General features: G+C 40.3%; 1 protein-coding gene across 1 annotated transcript in view; it reads left to right on the top strand.

The window, feature by feature from the left end:
* Positions 1-17,362, top strand: part of LOC122931749 (zinc finger protein 420-like) — a 51,316-nt gene extending 33,954 nt beyond the window's left edge. The window contains exons 5-7 of the mRNA XM_044285813.1: positions 1,009-1,471; positions 16,122-16,421; positions 17,340-17,362. Coding sequence (XP_044141748.1) covers positions 1,009-1,471; positions 16,122-16,421; positions 17,340-17,362 — 786 coding nt within the window. The remainder of the gene's footprint in view (positions 1-1,008; positions 1,472-16,121; positions 16,422-17,339) is intronic.
* The last annotated feature ends 406 nt before the right edge of the window (positions 17,363-17,768 follow it).

Genomic DNA, 17,768 nt, shown 5'->3' with positions numbered 1-17,768 from the left:
ATGCTCATTGTTTACACTGATTCTCACATGAGAAGGTCTCGGAGTCTCCCAGGAATCTCTTACAGATGCTGAATAGGAGTGTGAACAATAGGTCTTTACTCAGCAAATACAATATGTAAATGAAGGACCATCTCAGGAGGCCAGAAAATGCTGAATTGGTTGAGGAGGAGGTGGCACCATTATTCTTCCATTGTATATGGTAATGAGGAAAGCCAGATCTGATGATGAAAGGTTTTATTTATTATGAAGGTGAGACTGGGCGTCTCCTGGGGGAAGAGGAGGAGCAGATAGCTATAGCCACCAAAGGAGTATAAAAGACCCAAGCATGGCCCAGAAAGCTGGAATTAACGAGGAAATTTACTTGGTTCATTGACCTGCTGAGAAGACACTGACTGGAGATGAAGTCCTCAGTGTGTGGAGGGTCTATGTCTGGTAAGTGTCACTGAAATGATTGTAAGTGGAAGGAATAATAAGTTATTGTAATCTGTGCTGTGTATAAGGACAATGTGTATCTGTAATGTCTCTTTGTATATCTCCATATAACTCCCATCATACCTGGACTATGATTTTCAAATCTTTTACAATATACATTTTCTACACTTCTTGTATTTCAATTCTTGCACTGAACCTTATAATCAGACCGAGTAAGAGGGAGAAAATTCTTACAATGGGAATTAGGCCTGTATTAGACATGATGATATAGCAGATGATTGTTGGGAAGGAAAAGTTGACTGCTTGCTAGTGGAGGAGACCGCTGCCATTATATGTAGTAATCTCCTCTACAGTATGAGGAGCAGTGATTGTTAATGCCATCACTTGTCCCCACACTGACTCGTTGTTTGCCAGCAGCACGATCTGCTGCCTGTAAAAAATTATAAAACATCCGCAAATTTGCATCATATCGTGCAGGATGTTTTTATCTTAGTTTTTTCTGTGATTTTTTTGTTTATGAAGACTTGATGAAAGGCTCAGACAGACATCTACGTTTATCTCCTTCTTATGTATTAGAAGATAATCCATCACAGTTTGGCAATAATAGAACTGGACATAGACGGAGAGATGTTTGAGAATCTATCTGAGAATCTATCTATATACAAGAAAAATCCCAAAGATGAAAGTCCATTTATAGATTCAGAATGTGATAAAACTATTCCAGAGAAAGCAAGTCTTGTTGAACAGCAGAGAATTCACACAGAAAATCAGTTTTCATGTTTGAAATGCGGGAAGTTGTTCAAATGTAAACAACATCTTGAGAAACATGAGAGAACTCACACAGTAGAGAAGCCATATCCATGCTCAGAATGTGAGAAATGTTTTACTCAAAAAGCACGTCTTGTTGAACATCTCAGAATTCACACAGGAGAGAAGCCATTTTCATGTTCAGAATGCAGGGATTGTTTTAAGCTGAAATCACATCTCGCTATACATCAGAGAACTCACACAGGGCAGAGGCCATTTTCGTGTTCAGAATGTGGGGATTGTTTTAAGCAGAAATCACATCTTGCTAAACATCAGAGAACTCACAAAGCAGAGAAGCCATTTTCATGTTCTGAATGTGAGAAGTGTTTCACTGAAAAAGCAAGTCTTGTTAATCATCAGAGAATTCACACAGGGGAAAAGCCATTTCCATGTCCTGAATGTGGGAAGTGTTTTATTAAGAAATCAAATCTTGAAACACATCAGAGAGTTCACACAGGAGAGAAGCCATTTGCATGTCCTGAATGTGAAAAATATTTCACTGTGAAATCAAATCTTGTGAACCATTTGAGGATTCACACAGGTGAAAAGCCATTTTCATGCCCTGAATGTGGCATGAGTTTTACAGAGAAATCAACTCTTGTGAGACATCTCAGAATTCATACAGAAGTGAAGCCTCATTCATGTACAGAATGTTTAAAATGCTTTAAACATAAATCAAGTCTTACGGAACATTTGAAAAGTCACACAGGAGAAAAGTCATTGTCATGTCCTGAATGTGGGAAGTGTTTTATCAAGAAATCAAATCTTGAAACACATCAGAGAATTCACATAGGAGAGAAGCCTTTTTCATGTTCTGAATGTGGAAAATATTTTAACAATAAATCAGCTCTTGTGATACATTTAAGAATTCACACAGGAGAAAAAACATAGTTATGTTCAGAAGGTGGATAATGTTTCAGAAATAACTCAAATTTTGTAAAACATCTAAGATCATATCAGGGAGAATCTATAGGTGTGTAAAATCTAGGGAAAGAAATAACACAATCTTCGAACTTGTGGCACTTTAGTGAGCTCACAAATTCTCTGTTTGTTGGAAATCTGGCAGGTATGGAGCTCCATTGTAGTATCTGCTGACTCAGGATGACTTCTAATACATAACTTAAATATTTTCCATTACTGAAAAGCAACTCTTGGTTTTGGTTTGGAATTTCTGTCCTTTTTACTTCTGGTTATGTGAAGTTATCCGTTATCCATTGGATAGGGGTGAACTATTAGATCAATGGGGTCTTACTGCTTTGCCTATTTTAATAATTAGTACTTCGTGTCCCATGGAGCCACTCAAAAGGAACCGAGTGTCTAGTCGGGCGTGCAAGCAGCTGGTGCATTTATTTCTATAAGATTTCTGGAGATAGACTGTACTTGATTTCTGGAGATAGATTGCCTTTTTCCTAAAATTCATATCAAAGTCAATTTGATTGACTTTGATTCTCTCAACACTAGAAAATAGCCATATATTGAATACGGATGGGGACTTCTAAGAAAAACAGGAGTGAATACAATGTTCTCACCGACGACGCCCCTTCTGATGCACCACATGCGGCTGCCCATCTGGCTCTAGAAACAGCCCTGCTGTTAAGGCATAGTTTTTGGATGATTGGTTCCCCGACAATCCTTTTTTTATTTTATTTTTCCCATAACACTGTGTTTAAACTATGTAGCAGTAAGACAGCACTACTCCCTGTTTATCCAGTAGTTCCAATTTGTGGTGGTGACTGCAGCGTTGGATCCCGGTCCAAAGGTTCCCGTAGTTGCCAGCAATAAATATTAAAGCCACGGCACTCCAATCGATATTTTTCAGTACCTTTATTACACCTAAATCAGTAGCGACGTTTCAACCTAACGGTCTTTATCAAGCTCACATTATGACAATGACACAGTGAACATTTAAATACCACCCCAAGGCCTCATATTGGTTACAGCTTGGCCTCAATCCGTATTTTGCATCCTCATTTACCTTCCAATCATATATGAACATTCAGACCCTTGCATACCATATGCCCATGCTGTAAGAGCCTTCGCTAGACTTACATCTCCAGGGTTTATCTAATAAAGAAATAAATATATCACCAGTCCGCAATAATGCTATGCAGCAGGTCCGAAAAGTGATGTGGGTTCAATCACGTTATAGACAGGTACAATATATGGGGTTCGGACCGCGCTTCTGGTCCAGGTCAGTGTGCAAGTTCTTAATCCTTCTTACTTCCTCGTTTACAGAGAGAGCCGAGGGCTGCAAATATCCCTCAAATAGATATCCTGCAACCAATGGAATTATAATAGTGTGAGTCCGTATGTAAAAGCAACCTGCATTGCACTGATTATACTCACACAATGCGAAAAAAACAGGGCGTGAATGCAATTCCTCCATGGTAGTTTGTTCTTGTTCTGTCGGAACAGCTACGTTTCTATGCAATCTGGTTAGATCCCCTCACGGACTCAAATGATGTATACCTCAGACAAATCTGTATTCCTTTTCTTCAGATTCCTGCAAATTTTCTGTGGACAAGAATGGCTTCTGCAATAGTGAAGTTCCACATATATTTCTTTAAAACTTTTTATTTGTCCGTACTTACAAGACAACTCTCTTAAAAGACAATTTTTAAAACGCATAAAATTCCCAGCGTCTGCTGCTTCTGCCCGACCCGGGTTTCACTCCTAGAGCTTCGTCAGGGGCACACTTGATTTCACCCTCCCCCTCCTTCTTATTTGTCCATTGCAATTAATCAGGCGTCAGATGTGTTCCTCCACAGTGTTTTCCTATCCTGCTGTTAACCCTATACTGGAATCTCCTCATCCCCAGGGGGGAAAAAAAAAAAAAAAGACGGAAGATGGATGCTATTAAGTCCCCATTCACATGAGCATGCTTTTTTTATATATTGTTTTTTACTCTAATTCAATACAGCTTGTAGGTCGAAATCAACGTTTAGACCTCCCGGCTGTAGTGTACCTAATTCGTATATCCACTTAGTTTCTTGTTTATAAATTTTTTCCAAAAGACTGCCTTCCCTCCAATGATTTTGTACAGATTCTACACCCATAAACTTTAGACCTTCTGGATTTTTTTGGTGGTATTTTTTATAATGCGCCGATACTCCATGACTTTCAAGACCTTTTTTTATGTTTCTTATGTGTTCCTGTACACTGACTTTTAGAGGTCTAATAGTCCGTCCAACATACTGGAGGCCACAAGGGCACTGCAGTACATATACAACCCCTTTACTATGGCATGTCATTTCACCAATTACTTCTAATTGTTTATCTTTGTTGGTACTTTTGATTGATGTATTCTTTTGTAGTTTTTCTGTTCTTTTTCTGTTCTTGCATGGAATGCAAAAACCACACCAATTGAAGCTATTTTTCGTTTTTTGTTCTCGTGTTTATTTTCAAAACGATTGGCGCTGTGTACCAATTTATTTTGTAAGTTGGGAGCCTTTTTATAGATGACTGTCGGTTGCTCAAGTCCCAACACTGGGTCATTTTTTAAAATCGACCAGTTCTTTTTGATTGCGTTTTTCAGTTCACCAGAGCACTGTGTGAACTGGGTTATGAATGAAAAGCGAAAATCAATGGTCTTCTCTGTTCTTTTTAGTTTATTAGAGGTTCCCTCTTGTTGTTTGGTTACCTCTTTTATACACCTCTCCAGGTCTTCATTTTTATAGCCCTTTTCCACAAAGCGCTCCTTTATTACATTGCTTTGTTTTTTTTAAATGGCCGAATCAGTGCAGTTGCGGTGGATTCTCTGGAAAAATGTCAAGTAAATATGTCAAGTGAAAGATGTCAAGTAAATATTACGGTAGCAGATAAAGAAATAAAAGAAAAAAAGCAGAAAAAATATCGCTAAACATGCGAAGAATATGAGAATAAAAAAATATACAAGTGGAGATTCAGGTCAGAAGCAAACAGGAAGATAAACTATACAGAAATGCGTGAGCAGAGAGGGACAGAGGAAAGGAAATATAGTGGTAATATGAGAACTAATGGTTACCCCAGACAACAGTGGGGGGAATGGGATGCTATTAGAAAAAATGAATATTATGAAGATTGACCCATTGACACATGGGACATGCAGCAGCATAACGGAAACCACAAAGGATATGGGAGGAATGCCAACCACTACCAATGGCCCTAATATAAGGAAACCATATCAACAATATGGGCGATATAATAACAATCCGTATAAGTTTGTAAAAGAGGACCCTACGGATAGACAGGGAAATAGGGCAAGACCAATGGAAAGGGGGGAAGAGTCTAGAGTTATAGTACAAGAAGAGAGAAAGTTAGATCAACAGAATTTTCCACACCAAGCGATCAAGGGTGTACAGAGGGAGGAACAAGAAAAACTCGAGAAAGTGCAAGAAAAAATAAACACAATCACACCGAACATCAATACACCGCAAAAGAGAAGGCTCATAGAGGAAAAAGAGGGGGGGAAAAAACACAAAATCCGCAAACAAAAAAAGCAAGGTGTGAATGATGGGATATTCAATCTCAGTAGACACACCTTGTCAGAACCCGAACGAGCGGTACTTAGAAAAGGGTTAAAATCTGCGCCATCGAAAAGTTTAAATCAATTCGATGCCTTTGTAGATATCCACAAATACATCAGGAAGTTGAATATAGCCAAATTTTTCGCAGGAAAGGAGTTAACGAATAACCAAAACAATATAGAGCAGAAACAAGAATATATACATACGAAATTAAAAGACAAGTCAAAATTTTATCCGAAAAATAGGAATAATGAGTGCATAGATGCCTTTAAGAGAAACATCTTAAATGAATTGGAAAAAATAGATGCAAAAAAGAAAAGGGGCAATTTAACCAAAAAAGAAAAAGATGCACTAAAAACGTTTCAGGATAATTCAGAAGTAATAATAAAGCCTGCGGACAAAGGGGGGGGGGGTAGTGGTTATGAATATTGAGGACTATGAAGCAGAGGTCCTAAGGCAGTTGGGAGACAGCAAGACCTATGCCGTGCTGAAAAAAAAACCCTCATAGAATATAAAAATAAATTACAAACTTTGGTGAAATATGGTGGCGACAAAGGCATCCTGAATAAAAAAGAGATAGATTATTTAAATATAAAAGAGCCAATGACCCCAATTATCTATATACTACCGAAAATACATAAAAGTATTATAAATCCCCCCCGGGAGACCTATAGTGTCGGGGATTAATTCTCTTACTAGCAGAATTACGGAGTATATAGATAATTTCCTACAAAAGTATGTACCAATGGCACCTTCTTATTTGAAGAATAGCGGGAGTGTGGTTGAAATAATAAAGGAATTGCAGGGTATTGGGGAGAATACATGGATGGCTACCATCGACGTATCGTCCCTATATACCATTATCCCCAAAAAATTAGGACTGCGAGCAATAAGAGAGACCCTGTACAATGACCCTGATAAGACCAGGGTACAAGCGGATTTTATAATACGATGTGTCGAATTCTGTTTAGAACATAACTACTTCTGGTTCAAGGATCAGTTTTACCTACAGAGGGTCGGGACGGCGATGGGGGAGAAATTCGCCCCCAGTTTCGCTAACATTTTCATGACCAGGTGGGAAAAGCAGTTCATTGACCCCGAGTTGAAAAAATCCAGGAAAAGGGGAACCCTTAAAACCTGGAAAAGATATATAGATGATTGCCTGTTGATATGGGAAGGGGAAAAAACTACTTGAGACCTTCATTGCAAATTTGGAAAACAAAGAATGGAACCTTAGTTTTACTAGTACGATCAGTGCGGTTGCTGTGGATTTTCTGGACCTAACTATATATGCCGAAGAAGGACGGCTCAAAACTAAAAACTTTTTTAAACCAACTGATGTCAACGGTTATATAGATTTAACGAGCTGTCATTATGCCCCTTGGTTACTTAATGTACCAAAGAGACAGGTCCAGAGAATTCACCGCAACTGCACTGATTCGGCCATTTTAAAAAAACAAAGCAATGTAATAAAGGAGCGCTTTGTGGAAAAGGGCTATAAAAATGAAGACCTGGAGAGGTGTATAAAAGAGGTAACCAAACAACAAGAGGGAACCTCTAATAAACTAAAAAGAACAGAGAAGACCATTGATTTTCGTTTTTCATTCATAACCCAGTTCACACAGTGCTCTGGTGAACTGAAAAACGCAATCAAAAAGAACTGGTCGATTTTAAAAAATGACCCAGTGTTGGGTTCCTGAGCAACCGACAGTCATCTATAAAAAGGCTCCCAACTTACAAAATAAATTGGTACACAGCGCCAATCGTTTTGAAAATAAACACGAGAACAAAAAAATGAAAAATTGCTTCAATTGGTGTGGTTTTTGCATTCCATGCAAGAACAGAAAAACTACAAAAGAATACATCAATCAAAAGTACCAACAAAGATAAACAATTAGAAGTAATTGGTGAAATGACATGCCATAGTAAAGGGGTTGTATATGTACTGGAGTGCCCTTGTGGCCTCCAGTATGTTGGACGGACTATTAGACCTCTAAAAGTCTGTGTACAGGAACACATAAGAAACATAAAAAAAGGTCTTGAAAGTCATGGAGTATCGGCGCATTATAAAAAATACCACCAAAAAAATCTAGAAGGTCTAAAGTTTATGGGAGTAGGATCAGTACAAAATCATTGGAGGGAAGGCAGTCTCTTGGAAAAAAATAATAAACAAGAAACCAAGTGGATATACGAATTAGGTACACTACAGCCGGGAGGTCTAAACGTTGATTTCGACCTACAAGCTGTATTGAATTAGAGTAAAAAACAATATATAAAAGCATGCTCATGTGAATGGGGACCTAATAGAATCCGTCTTTTTTTCCCCCTGGGGATGAGGAGATTCCAGTATAGGGTTAACAGCAGGATAGGAAAACACTGTGGAGGAACACATCTGACTCCTGATTAATTGCAATGGACAAATAAGAAGGAGGGGGAGGGTGAAATCAAGTGTGCTCCTGACGAAGCTCTAGGAGTGAAACCCGGGTCGGGAAGAAGCAGCAGACGCTGGGAATTTTATGCGTTTTAGAAATTGTCTTTTAAGAGAAGTTGTCTTGTAAGTACGGACAAATAAAAAGTTTTAAACAAATATATGTGCAGCTTCACTATTGCGAAAGCCATTCTTGTCCACAGAAAATTTGCAGAATCTGAAGAAAAGGAATACAGATTTGTCCGAGGTATACATCATTTGAGTCCGTGTGGGGATCTAACCAGATTACATAGAAACGTGGCTGCTCCGACAGAACAAGAACAACCTACCACGGAGGGATTGCATTCACGCCCTGTTTTTTTCGCATTGTGATATCTATTTGAGGGATATTTGCAGCCCTCGGCTCTCTCTGTAAACGAGGAAGTAAGAAAGATTAAGAACTTGCACACTGACCTGGACCAGAAGCGCGGTCCGAACCCCATATATTTTACCAACTTCAGCACAGCCCGTGGAAAACGTCTGCAGGCCATTCTGAAACTCATATGTTTGGGGGACAGGCCCCACACCGCACAGGAGTTGTGGCGGAGTATAGAACAACAGACCGACGAGTGGTTGCTGCCTGTGATCCTGAAGCCCGACTGGTGGTGTGCGATAATGGGCGAAATCTCGTTGCAGCTCTGGGACTAGCCGGTTTGAGGCACATCCCTTGCCTGGCACATGTGCTGAATTTGGTGGTGCAGAAGTTCATTCACAACTACCCCGACATGTTGAAGCTGCTGCATAAAGTGCGGGCCGTCTGTTCGCGCTTCCAGAGTTCACATCCTGCCGCTGCTCGCCTGTCTGCGCTACAGCGTAACTTCGGCCTTCCCGCTCACCGCCTCATGCGACGTACCCACCAGGTGGAACTCCACCTTGCACATGCTGGACAGACTGTGCGAGCAGCAGCAGGCCATAGTGGAGTTTCAGCTGCAGCACGCAAGGGTCAGTCGCACTGCGGAACAGCACCACTTCACCACCAATGACTGGGCCTCCATGCGAGACCTGTGTGCCCTGTTGCGCTGTTTCGAGTACTCCACCAACATGGCCAGTGGCGATGACGCCGTTATCAGCGTTACAATACCACTTCTATGTCTTCTTGAGAAAACACTTAGGGCAATGATGGAAGAGGAGGTGGCCCAGGAGGAGGAGGAGGAGGAGGAAGAGGGATCATTTTTAGCACTTTCATGCAGTCTCTTAGAAGTGACTCAGAGGGAGGTTTTTTGCAACAGCAGAGGCCAGGTACAAATGTGGCCAGCCAGGGCCTACTACTGGAGGACGAGGATGAGGAGGAGGTGGAAGAGGATGAGGATGAAGCATGGTTACAGCGGGGTGGCACACAACGCAGCTTGGGCCCATCACTGGTGCGTGGCTGGGGGGAAACGCAGGATGATGACGATACGCCTCCCACAGAAGACAGCTTGTCCTTACCTCTGGGCAGCCCGGCACACATGAGCGACTACATGCTGCAGTGCTTGCGCAACGACAGCAGAGTTGCCCACATTTTAACGTGTGCGGACTACTAAGTTGCCACGCTGCTGGATCCACGGTACAAAGACAATGTGCCCACCTTACTTCCTTCACTGGAGCGTGATAGGAAGATGCACGAGTACAAGCGCACGTTGGTAGACACGCTACTGAGAGCATTCCCAAATGTCACAGTGGAACAAGTGGAAGCCCAAGGCGAAGGCAGAGGAGGAGCAAGAGGTCGCCAACGCAGCTGTGTCACGGCCAGCTCCTCTGAGGGCAGGGTTAGCATGGGAGAGATGTGGAAAGGTTTTGTCAACATGCCACAGCTAACTGCACCACCACCTGATACGGAATGTGTTAGCAGGAGGCAACATTTCACTAACATGGTGGAACAGTACGTGTGCACACCCCTCCACGTACTGACTGATGGTTTGGCCCCATTCAACTTCTGGGTCTCTAAATTGCCTACGTGGCCAGAGCTAGCCTTTTATGCCCTGGAGGTGCTGGCCTGCCCGGCGGCCAGCGTTTTGTCTGAACGTGTATTCAGCACGGCAGGGGGCGTCATTACAGACAAACGCAGCCGCCTGTCTACAGCCAATGTGGACAAGCTGACGTTCATAAAAATGAACCAGGCATGGATCCCACAGGACCTGTCCATCCCTTGTGCAGATTAGACATTAACTACCTCCCCATAACCACATATTATTGTACTCCAGGACACTTCCTCATTCAATCCCATTTTTATTTTCATTTTACCATTATATTGCGGGGCAACCTAAAGTTGAATGAACCTCTCCTCTGTCTGGGTGCCGGGGCCTAAAAATATCTGACAGTGGCCTGTTCCAGTGTTGGGTGACGTGAAGCCTGTTTCTCTGCTATGACATGAAGACTGATTCTCTGCTGACATGAAGCCAGATTCTCTGTTATGGGACCTCTCTCCTCTGCCTGGGTGCCAGGGCCTAAATATCTGACAATGGACTGTTACAGTGGTGGGTGACGTGAAGCATGATTCTCTGCTATGACATGAAGACTGATTTTCTGCTGACATGAAGACTGAATCTCTGTTATGGGACCTCTCTCCTCTGCCTGGGTGCCGGGGCCTAAATATCTGACAATGTACTGTTCCAGTGTTGGGTGACATGAAGCATGATTCTCTGCTATGACATGAAGACTGATTCTCTGCTGACATGAAGCCTGAATCTCTGTTATGGGACCTCTCCTCTGCCTGTGTGCCGGGGCCTAAATATCTGACAATGGACTGTTACAGTGGTGGGTGACGTGAAGCATGATTCTCTGCTATGACATGAAGACTGATTCTCTGCTGACATGAAGCCTGAATTTCTGTTATGGGACCTCTCTCCTCTGCCTGGGTGCCAGGGCCTAAATATCTGACAATGGACTGTTACAGTGGTGGGTGATGCGAAGCATGATTCTCTGCTATGACATGAAGACTAATTCTCTGCTGACATGAAGCTTGAATCTCTGTTATGGGACCTCTCTCCTCTGCCTGGGTGCCGGGGCCTAAATATCTGACAATGAACTGTTACAGTGGTGGGTAACGTGAAGCATGATTCTCTGCTATGACATGAAGACTGATTCTCTGCTGACATGAAGCCAGATTCTCTGTTATGGGACCTCTTTCCTCTGCCTGGGTGCCAGGGCCTAAATATCTGACAATGGACTGTTACAGTGGTGGGTGACGTGAAGCATGATTCTCTGCTATGACATGAAGACTGATTCTCTGCTTACATGAAGCCTCTCTCCAATTGATATTGGTTAATTTTTATTTATTTTATTTTTATTTTTATTCATTTCCCTGTCCACATTTGTTTGCAGGGGATTTAACTACACGTTGCTGCCTTTTGCAGCCCTCTAGCCCTTTCCTGGGCTGTTTTACAGCCTTTTTAGTGCCGAAAAGTTCTGGTCCCCATTGACTTCAATGGGGTTTGGGATGAAGTTCAGGTCGGGTTCGGATCCCGAACCTGAACATTTCCGGGAAGTTCGGTCGAACTTCTCGAACCCTAACATCCAGGTGTTCGCTCAACTCTAATCAGGATGTAAAATGATAATTGTTTACACTGATTCTCATATGAAAGGGTTTCGGAGTATCCCAGGAATCTCTTACAGATGCTAAATAGGAGTGTGAATAATAGGTCTCTACCCTGCAAATACAAATTGTAAATGAAGGACCATCTCAGGAGGCTAGAAAATGCTAAATGGTTTATGAGGAGGTGGCACCATTATTCTTCTACTGTACATGTTAATGAGGGAAGCCAGATCCGATGATGAAAGGTTTCATAGAATATGAAATTGGGACTGGGCGTCTCCTGGGGGGAAGAGGAGGAGCTGATAGCTATAGCCACCCAAGGGATATAAAACACCAAACATGGCTCAGAAAGTTGGAATTCACCAAGGGAATATACTCAGATCACTAACTTGCTGAGGAGAAGATACTGATTTGAGATGAAGTACCGAGTGTGTGTAAGGTCCATGTCTGGTAAGTGTCACTGAACTGACTGTAAGTGGAAGGAATTATAAGATACTGTAATCTGTGCTGTGTATAAATAACAATGGGGCAGCAGTATTAACAGGTTTGTGTCTAAAATGTGGCTAATAATGTGCCAGGTTTGTAAGAGTATATGAAGTGCACTTCGTTTACCAGCCTGATCGCCATAAAAAAATTATTTTGTGCTTTGCTCAACTCACAGAGTCACAAAGAGTAGGAAGGAATTGTGCTGTTTTTGTCCTGCCCTTTGTTTTCCTCAATTCTTGTCTCCATTTATGAAAATTCTAGTTGCAGATATTTGGTGCACATTATTTCAGCTTCAGTCTGCTATAAATGTAGTCATTTTTATCTTGTTCTAAAAACTCGAAAGGTTGGTTAACATTTGCAAATGTCACAAAATTCTCTACAGACTCGTCTTGTTAGCCACTATAACCACTTTTTACTGCACACATTTCTTTGCCATACACACATTTAGCTCCAGATGTCATTTTAAAATCTATGGGGAAAAAAAATAATTTTGTAGGACACACAAGCTTTTTTCTTTTTGCTTCTGGTGCATTTATTATTTAGATGACATTTTTTTCTTACTTGCTTCTTTCCAAAAGCATGGCATGCTGAAGTTCTTGTTTTGCTTTTCTTTGTGATATTTTTCAGTGTATGGGAAAAAATCATCAGACAAAATTGCACAAAAAATACCAGAAAAGCGCATGCAGTAAATTCTTTTTAGGTCTGTTTGGAATGGTTTTCCCACTTCTTCAAATCTGTAGAAATCAACAAATTTTAAATACCGCTGTTGGATAGTAGGGTGATCCTTAGATCGCCAAAGAGTTGGCATAAAATGCTTGTCAGCAGATAGAAGCCAATTGCTGGATGAAGTGTGGAGCGGGAGCCCATAATAAAATTAAACATCAAGTGAGCAAATGTATTTCATTTTAATCTATAATTGGTCCAAAAAAGTTACTTGAAAGGGTTTTCCAGGTTTTAATTTACTAAAATTTATTTTGAAATTAGAGACCTCACATAAAATGTGGAAAAAATTTAGAATGTAGGAAATAGCAGAAGAATGGTCAGTGATTAATAATAATAAATTATCTATAAATACTGCAGTGGATTGAGTAAAGGGAGCAACTCTTAATCTAGAAATTTCAGGATAATTTTGGATGAGGCTTTCCAAAAATCGTATAAATAAGTGGGCATCCTGGCCAAGTGCCATTGTAAATATGGAATGTATCAGACAGCGTAGGGTTTGTTGGTATAGCAGTGTGAAGAAACAGATGAGATAAACGTAAGAGACAATGGAACATCTCTAATACTCTCCACAGGAAAATCCCATATACTCTATCTAATACTTCCCCAGCATCTGTTTCAAGCAGAACTAGTGGTGTCTTATGTTTCTCGGAGCAATAGACGGAGTATTAGATGTTCTCTTCTTGCTGTGAACCAATAATGGTGTCTGATGATTTAGGCAGATTGTATTTAATACACTGGGGGTAATGTGTTATTATGGGGACATTTGGGGCACAGAAATTGGAAATCAAGTTCATCATGGAAAATAATTTTTACTATTATATTGTTACTAATAAGCCACTGGATGAAGCTACCATTAAATATTGGGGATATTGGCGAAAAGTAGACATGACTTAAGCAACCAAAACCAGTCAGCTGCTGCCCATGCTGCCTCTGTTCTGTGGAACGCAAGCTTTGTATTAGATAGATACCAGTTTATCTTAATGGCTGCCGTGTAAACTAAATTTTTAGATGTCTTAGCTGTTTTCTGTGGTGCTCATATACATATTGAGATTTAAATTTGAAGCGTGTTATCTGTCTGTTCACTGTTCACCTTTGTATACAGTGTGACTTGGTTGCTGGGTATTTTGGTTCTGTATCTAGGGCTATGTTTCAGTGTGGCAGTGCTTAACTGCCTCCTTTCTTTACATTCTGGCCTCTATGAGGAGGGACATTATGGTGATCATTTGCCAACCTTAAATATGACTAAATTAGGCATATCTCATACGCAAGTGGCAGCACAACGGTCAGTTGCGCCACTATCTGTTAACTAAACCCCACTCACTCCAGTTCTAAAATTGTGGGCATGGCATGGGTGAGGAAGGGGATGGGTCATCTGTTTTAGGCATAGAAAATGCTCTTAATGTAAGACAGCTCAGGAGCTGTCTTACATTTAGACTGGTGCCCTGCTCCTCTTGTCTGTGTGTTCGTTAGTCTAGTCATTTAGTTCCTGAGTTCTATCAGTGATGCTCTGTCTGAATTGTGTGGCCATAACTGGGCCGTGTAACAGCTTTTATGCAACAATGTTTTCTTCTGGAGTCTCTGTCAGGCTACTTTCACACTTGCATTGTTAATTCTGTTATTGAGATCCAGCAGAGGATTTAAATAGCAGATTTAAATGGATCTGTTTTATTAATTTTTTGTCTTTTTCTGGTATTGAGATCCTCTGCCAGATCACACTTCCAAAAAAATATTTAAAAAATAAAAACACATGTGTGAAAGTAGCCTAGAACTGTTTCAGATATCTTGAGAAGTCTGAGCAAGTTCTAAGTCAATGTCTTTGTTTGCAAGTGTGTAAAAAACAGGATTGCTAGTGTGGGGTCAAAGCTTGTTTTTGAAAGCAAGGGTGACAGTTAGCAGAGGGGCGCCAAGGTGCGATCAAGCTTAATTGATGTGGTCGTAGATTCGGGGTAGAGTCCCCTTTATCAAGAGCATAGTAGTGACTCTACCCCGAAACGCGTTGAGCTTTTTAGATTAAATAAAGCAAGGACTTCTCCGCTTTTGAAACCCTGGCTACTATTCTTTGGGGACGTGGAAACAAAGTGTGACTACCTGATAAGCGACCTCGGCTGGGGAGGAGAAGGTATAGATGTTATGTGCTTATCCTATACCTCCCTCCCTAGTGAAGTAAGTTTCTAACTGACACTCCTTCTCCAACTTCTAATTGGATTTTAATTTATTATTATTTATTTTGTCTCCGGCATTCAACCTTAATTTGAACTGTATGACAGCAATGACAATCACCCCTACCAACTAGTGTGGATTCTACGACCACATTAATTAAGCTTGATCGCACCTTGGCGCCCCTCTGCTAACTGTCACCCTTGCTTTTAACAACAAGCTTTTGGGGTCAGTAGCAATCCTGTTTTCTACACACTTGCAACCTTCACAGTTTATTCCTTTACACTGCCCATTTTAGGGTGCAGCCTCGGAACACGTTCATTCTGACCTTTCTCATATCCCCCCCCCCTTCTTCTCCTACCATCCATCTAATAGCTCCCTTGGCGCTCCTTAATCCATCTTGCTCATTTTGCTCTCTTTTTCTCCCTGACAACAATGTCTTTGTTTGTCTGGGTTTCAAAAGCCTAGATCCAAGTCTGTATAAGTTTGGAGTCATTGTCTTTGTTGCTCTTGCCCTAAAGATGAGCTGTCTTCAACCTGGATTCCAGCCTGGCTGTGTTTTCCAGTTTGAGGCACAATGGATCCACAAGATCTGTAACGCAGTGGTTTTGTTGTCAGTTTTATATCTCTATTTGATTTCTGAAATGTATGAAATCACTCAAAGTAATAATATATTTAATGCAAGTGCAAGGTGGTGTACGCCCATTCATATTGTTTGTACAATTATTCGATGTTTTCTCTGCTAAGAAAACAAATTTAATAAATTGAAGAGGAAGAGTCCAGTTGCAATGCACTTGAATACTCCAAACTGGCACTTTCTACCAACAGTTTAAAGTTAGAAACATTAGTTGTTAATAAAAAAATTAAAAAAAACACGAATAAAATGAAATTTGTGACCATATCTGGTGACAAATTTCCTTTAATTAGTGTTTCGATTTTTTTTTTATTAACAACATATATTCCTAACTTGGCAGATTTCACTGATATATGTATAGTTGATTTTATGTTACTGAGATATTTCTTTTTTCAGGTAAAGACTGGATGAGAGGCTTCCATAGATGTCTAATTTTATCTCCTTCTTATAAAGTAGAAGATAATCAATCACAGATTGTCAATAATAGAACTGGACCTAGACTGGGTGAAATGTCTGTGAGATCTGAATGTGAGAAAAATTTTGAAAATGAATTGTACCTTTATATGCACGAGAACATTCACAAAGATGAAAGACCATATCCATGTTCAGAATATGAAACAACTTTTAATACGAAAGCACAGCTTGCTGAACAACACAGAATTCACACAGGAGAGAAGCCATTTTCATGTCCTGAATGTAGGAAGTATTTTAGTTGCAAATCAAATTGTAATAGACATCTGAAAACTCACACAGGAGAGAAGCCATATTCATGTCCTGAATGTGGGAAATGTTTTAGTCAGAAAGCAGATCTTTGTAAACATCAGAGAACTCACACAGGAGAGAAGCCATATTCATGTTCTGAATGTGAGAAGTGTTTTGCAGACAAATCAAATCTTACTAAACATCAAACAACCCACACAGGAGAGAAGCCATATTTATGCACAAATTGTGGGAAATTTTTTAACCGTAAAACACATCTTGTGAATCATCTAAGAACTCACAAGGAAAATTCAATTTGTGTCTAATGTCTAAAACAATATTTACATATCAAATGGCACATGAGAGAACTCACTAAGATTACAGTCCATTGAAATGTTCAGATTGTAGGAAATGTGGCAGACATGGATCTCCATTGTATGATCTGTTAAATCAGGCTGTATTCTGACATATAATTCCCTGAAGATTGGGACAATTTTCATTTTTGCATTGCACATATTCCAGGGCATCCAAATAGAAGCCAGCATTGTTGCTTCAAGGGCTCTGAAGACAAAGAAAACCCAATGCCTCTCTGACTAGCTATTCTGATTTCATGGACGTTACTGACTGTTGCATTTAGGGTGTGAAATGACCAGTCTGGGAGTTATTTCTGATCTATGTCATTATGACCGGGTTCAGTTATATTTCAGAGCTAGCATCTGCCTTGTATGGAGCAAGCTCAGATCTTCAGCTCGCCCCATACATTCCCCATAAGGAAATTATTTACATTTATGTCATTTGAAGTAAGTGCATAGGTTTGTTTTTTTAGGATTAGAAAGCAGCTCCTCTATTATAAAATATATCACCTGTACATTGGTAAAGTGTGGCATTATAATGTGACCCAATTTACTTTAATAGACCGTTACTGGAATGCCAAGTAAGAAAACACCCCAGAAAAATCAGTGTTCCTTATTATATATTCTATTCATGGAAGACATATCCATTTTAGCATTTCATATCGAGTTAAAAATCTCCTGCTAACACCTTATATTGTGGACAGTCTAAACTAACCCGATTCTCTAAAGACTTGAAGAATTATTATATAAAGGTCATTATATATATTAAATATATAATGACCTTTAAAACTACTTTAAATCCTCTACCTGTTGGATGTTTTTCTATTTGAGTCAATTGACAATTACCTTTCTTATGAAGCAAAATAATCAATCCACCTCTTCACCTGGTTGCACGGATCCCCCTCGAAGAGCTCATCCAGATCTGACATAATATATCCATTTTTTTCTCATTCAAATATTTCTCCTATAATAATGTATATGTGCTCCCAAT

This window comes from Bufo gargarizans, chromosome 3, assembly GCF_014858855.1.
Source record: "Bufo gargarizans isolate SCDJY-AF-19 chromosome 3, ASM1485885v1, whole genome shotgun sequence".
Taxonomy (NCBI): Eukaryota; Metazoa; Chordata; class Amphibia; order Anura; family Bufonidae; genus Bufo; species Bufo gargarizans.
Note: the sequence above shows the minus strand (reverse complement) of the source record. Positions and strands in the feature narration are given on the sequence as shown.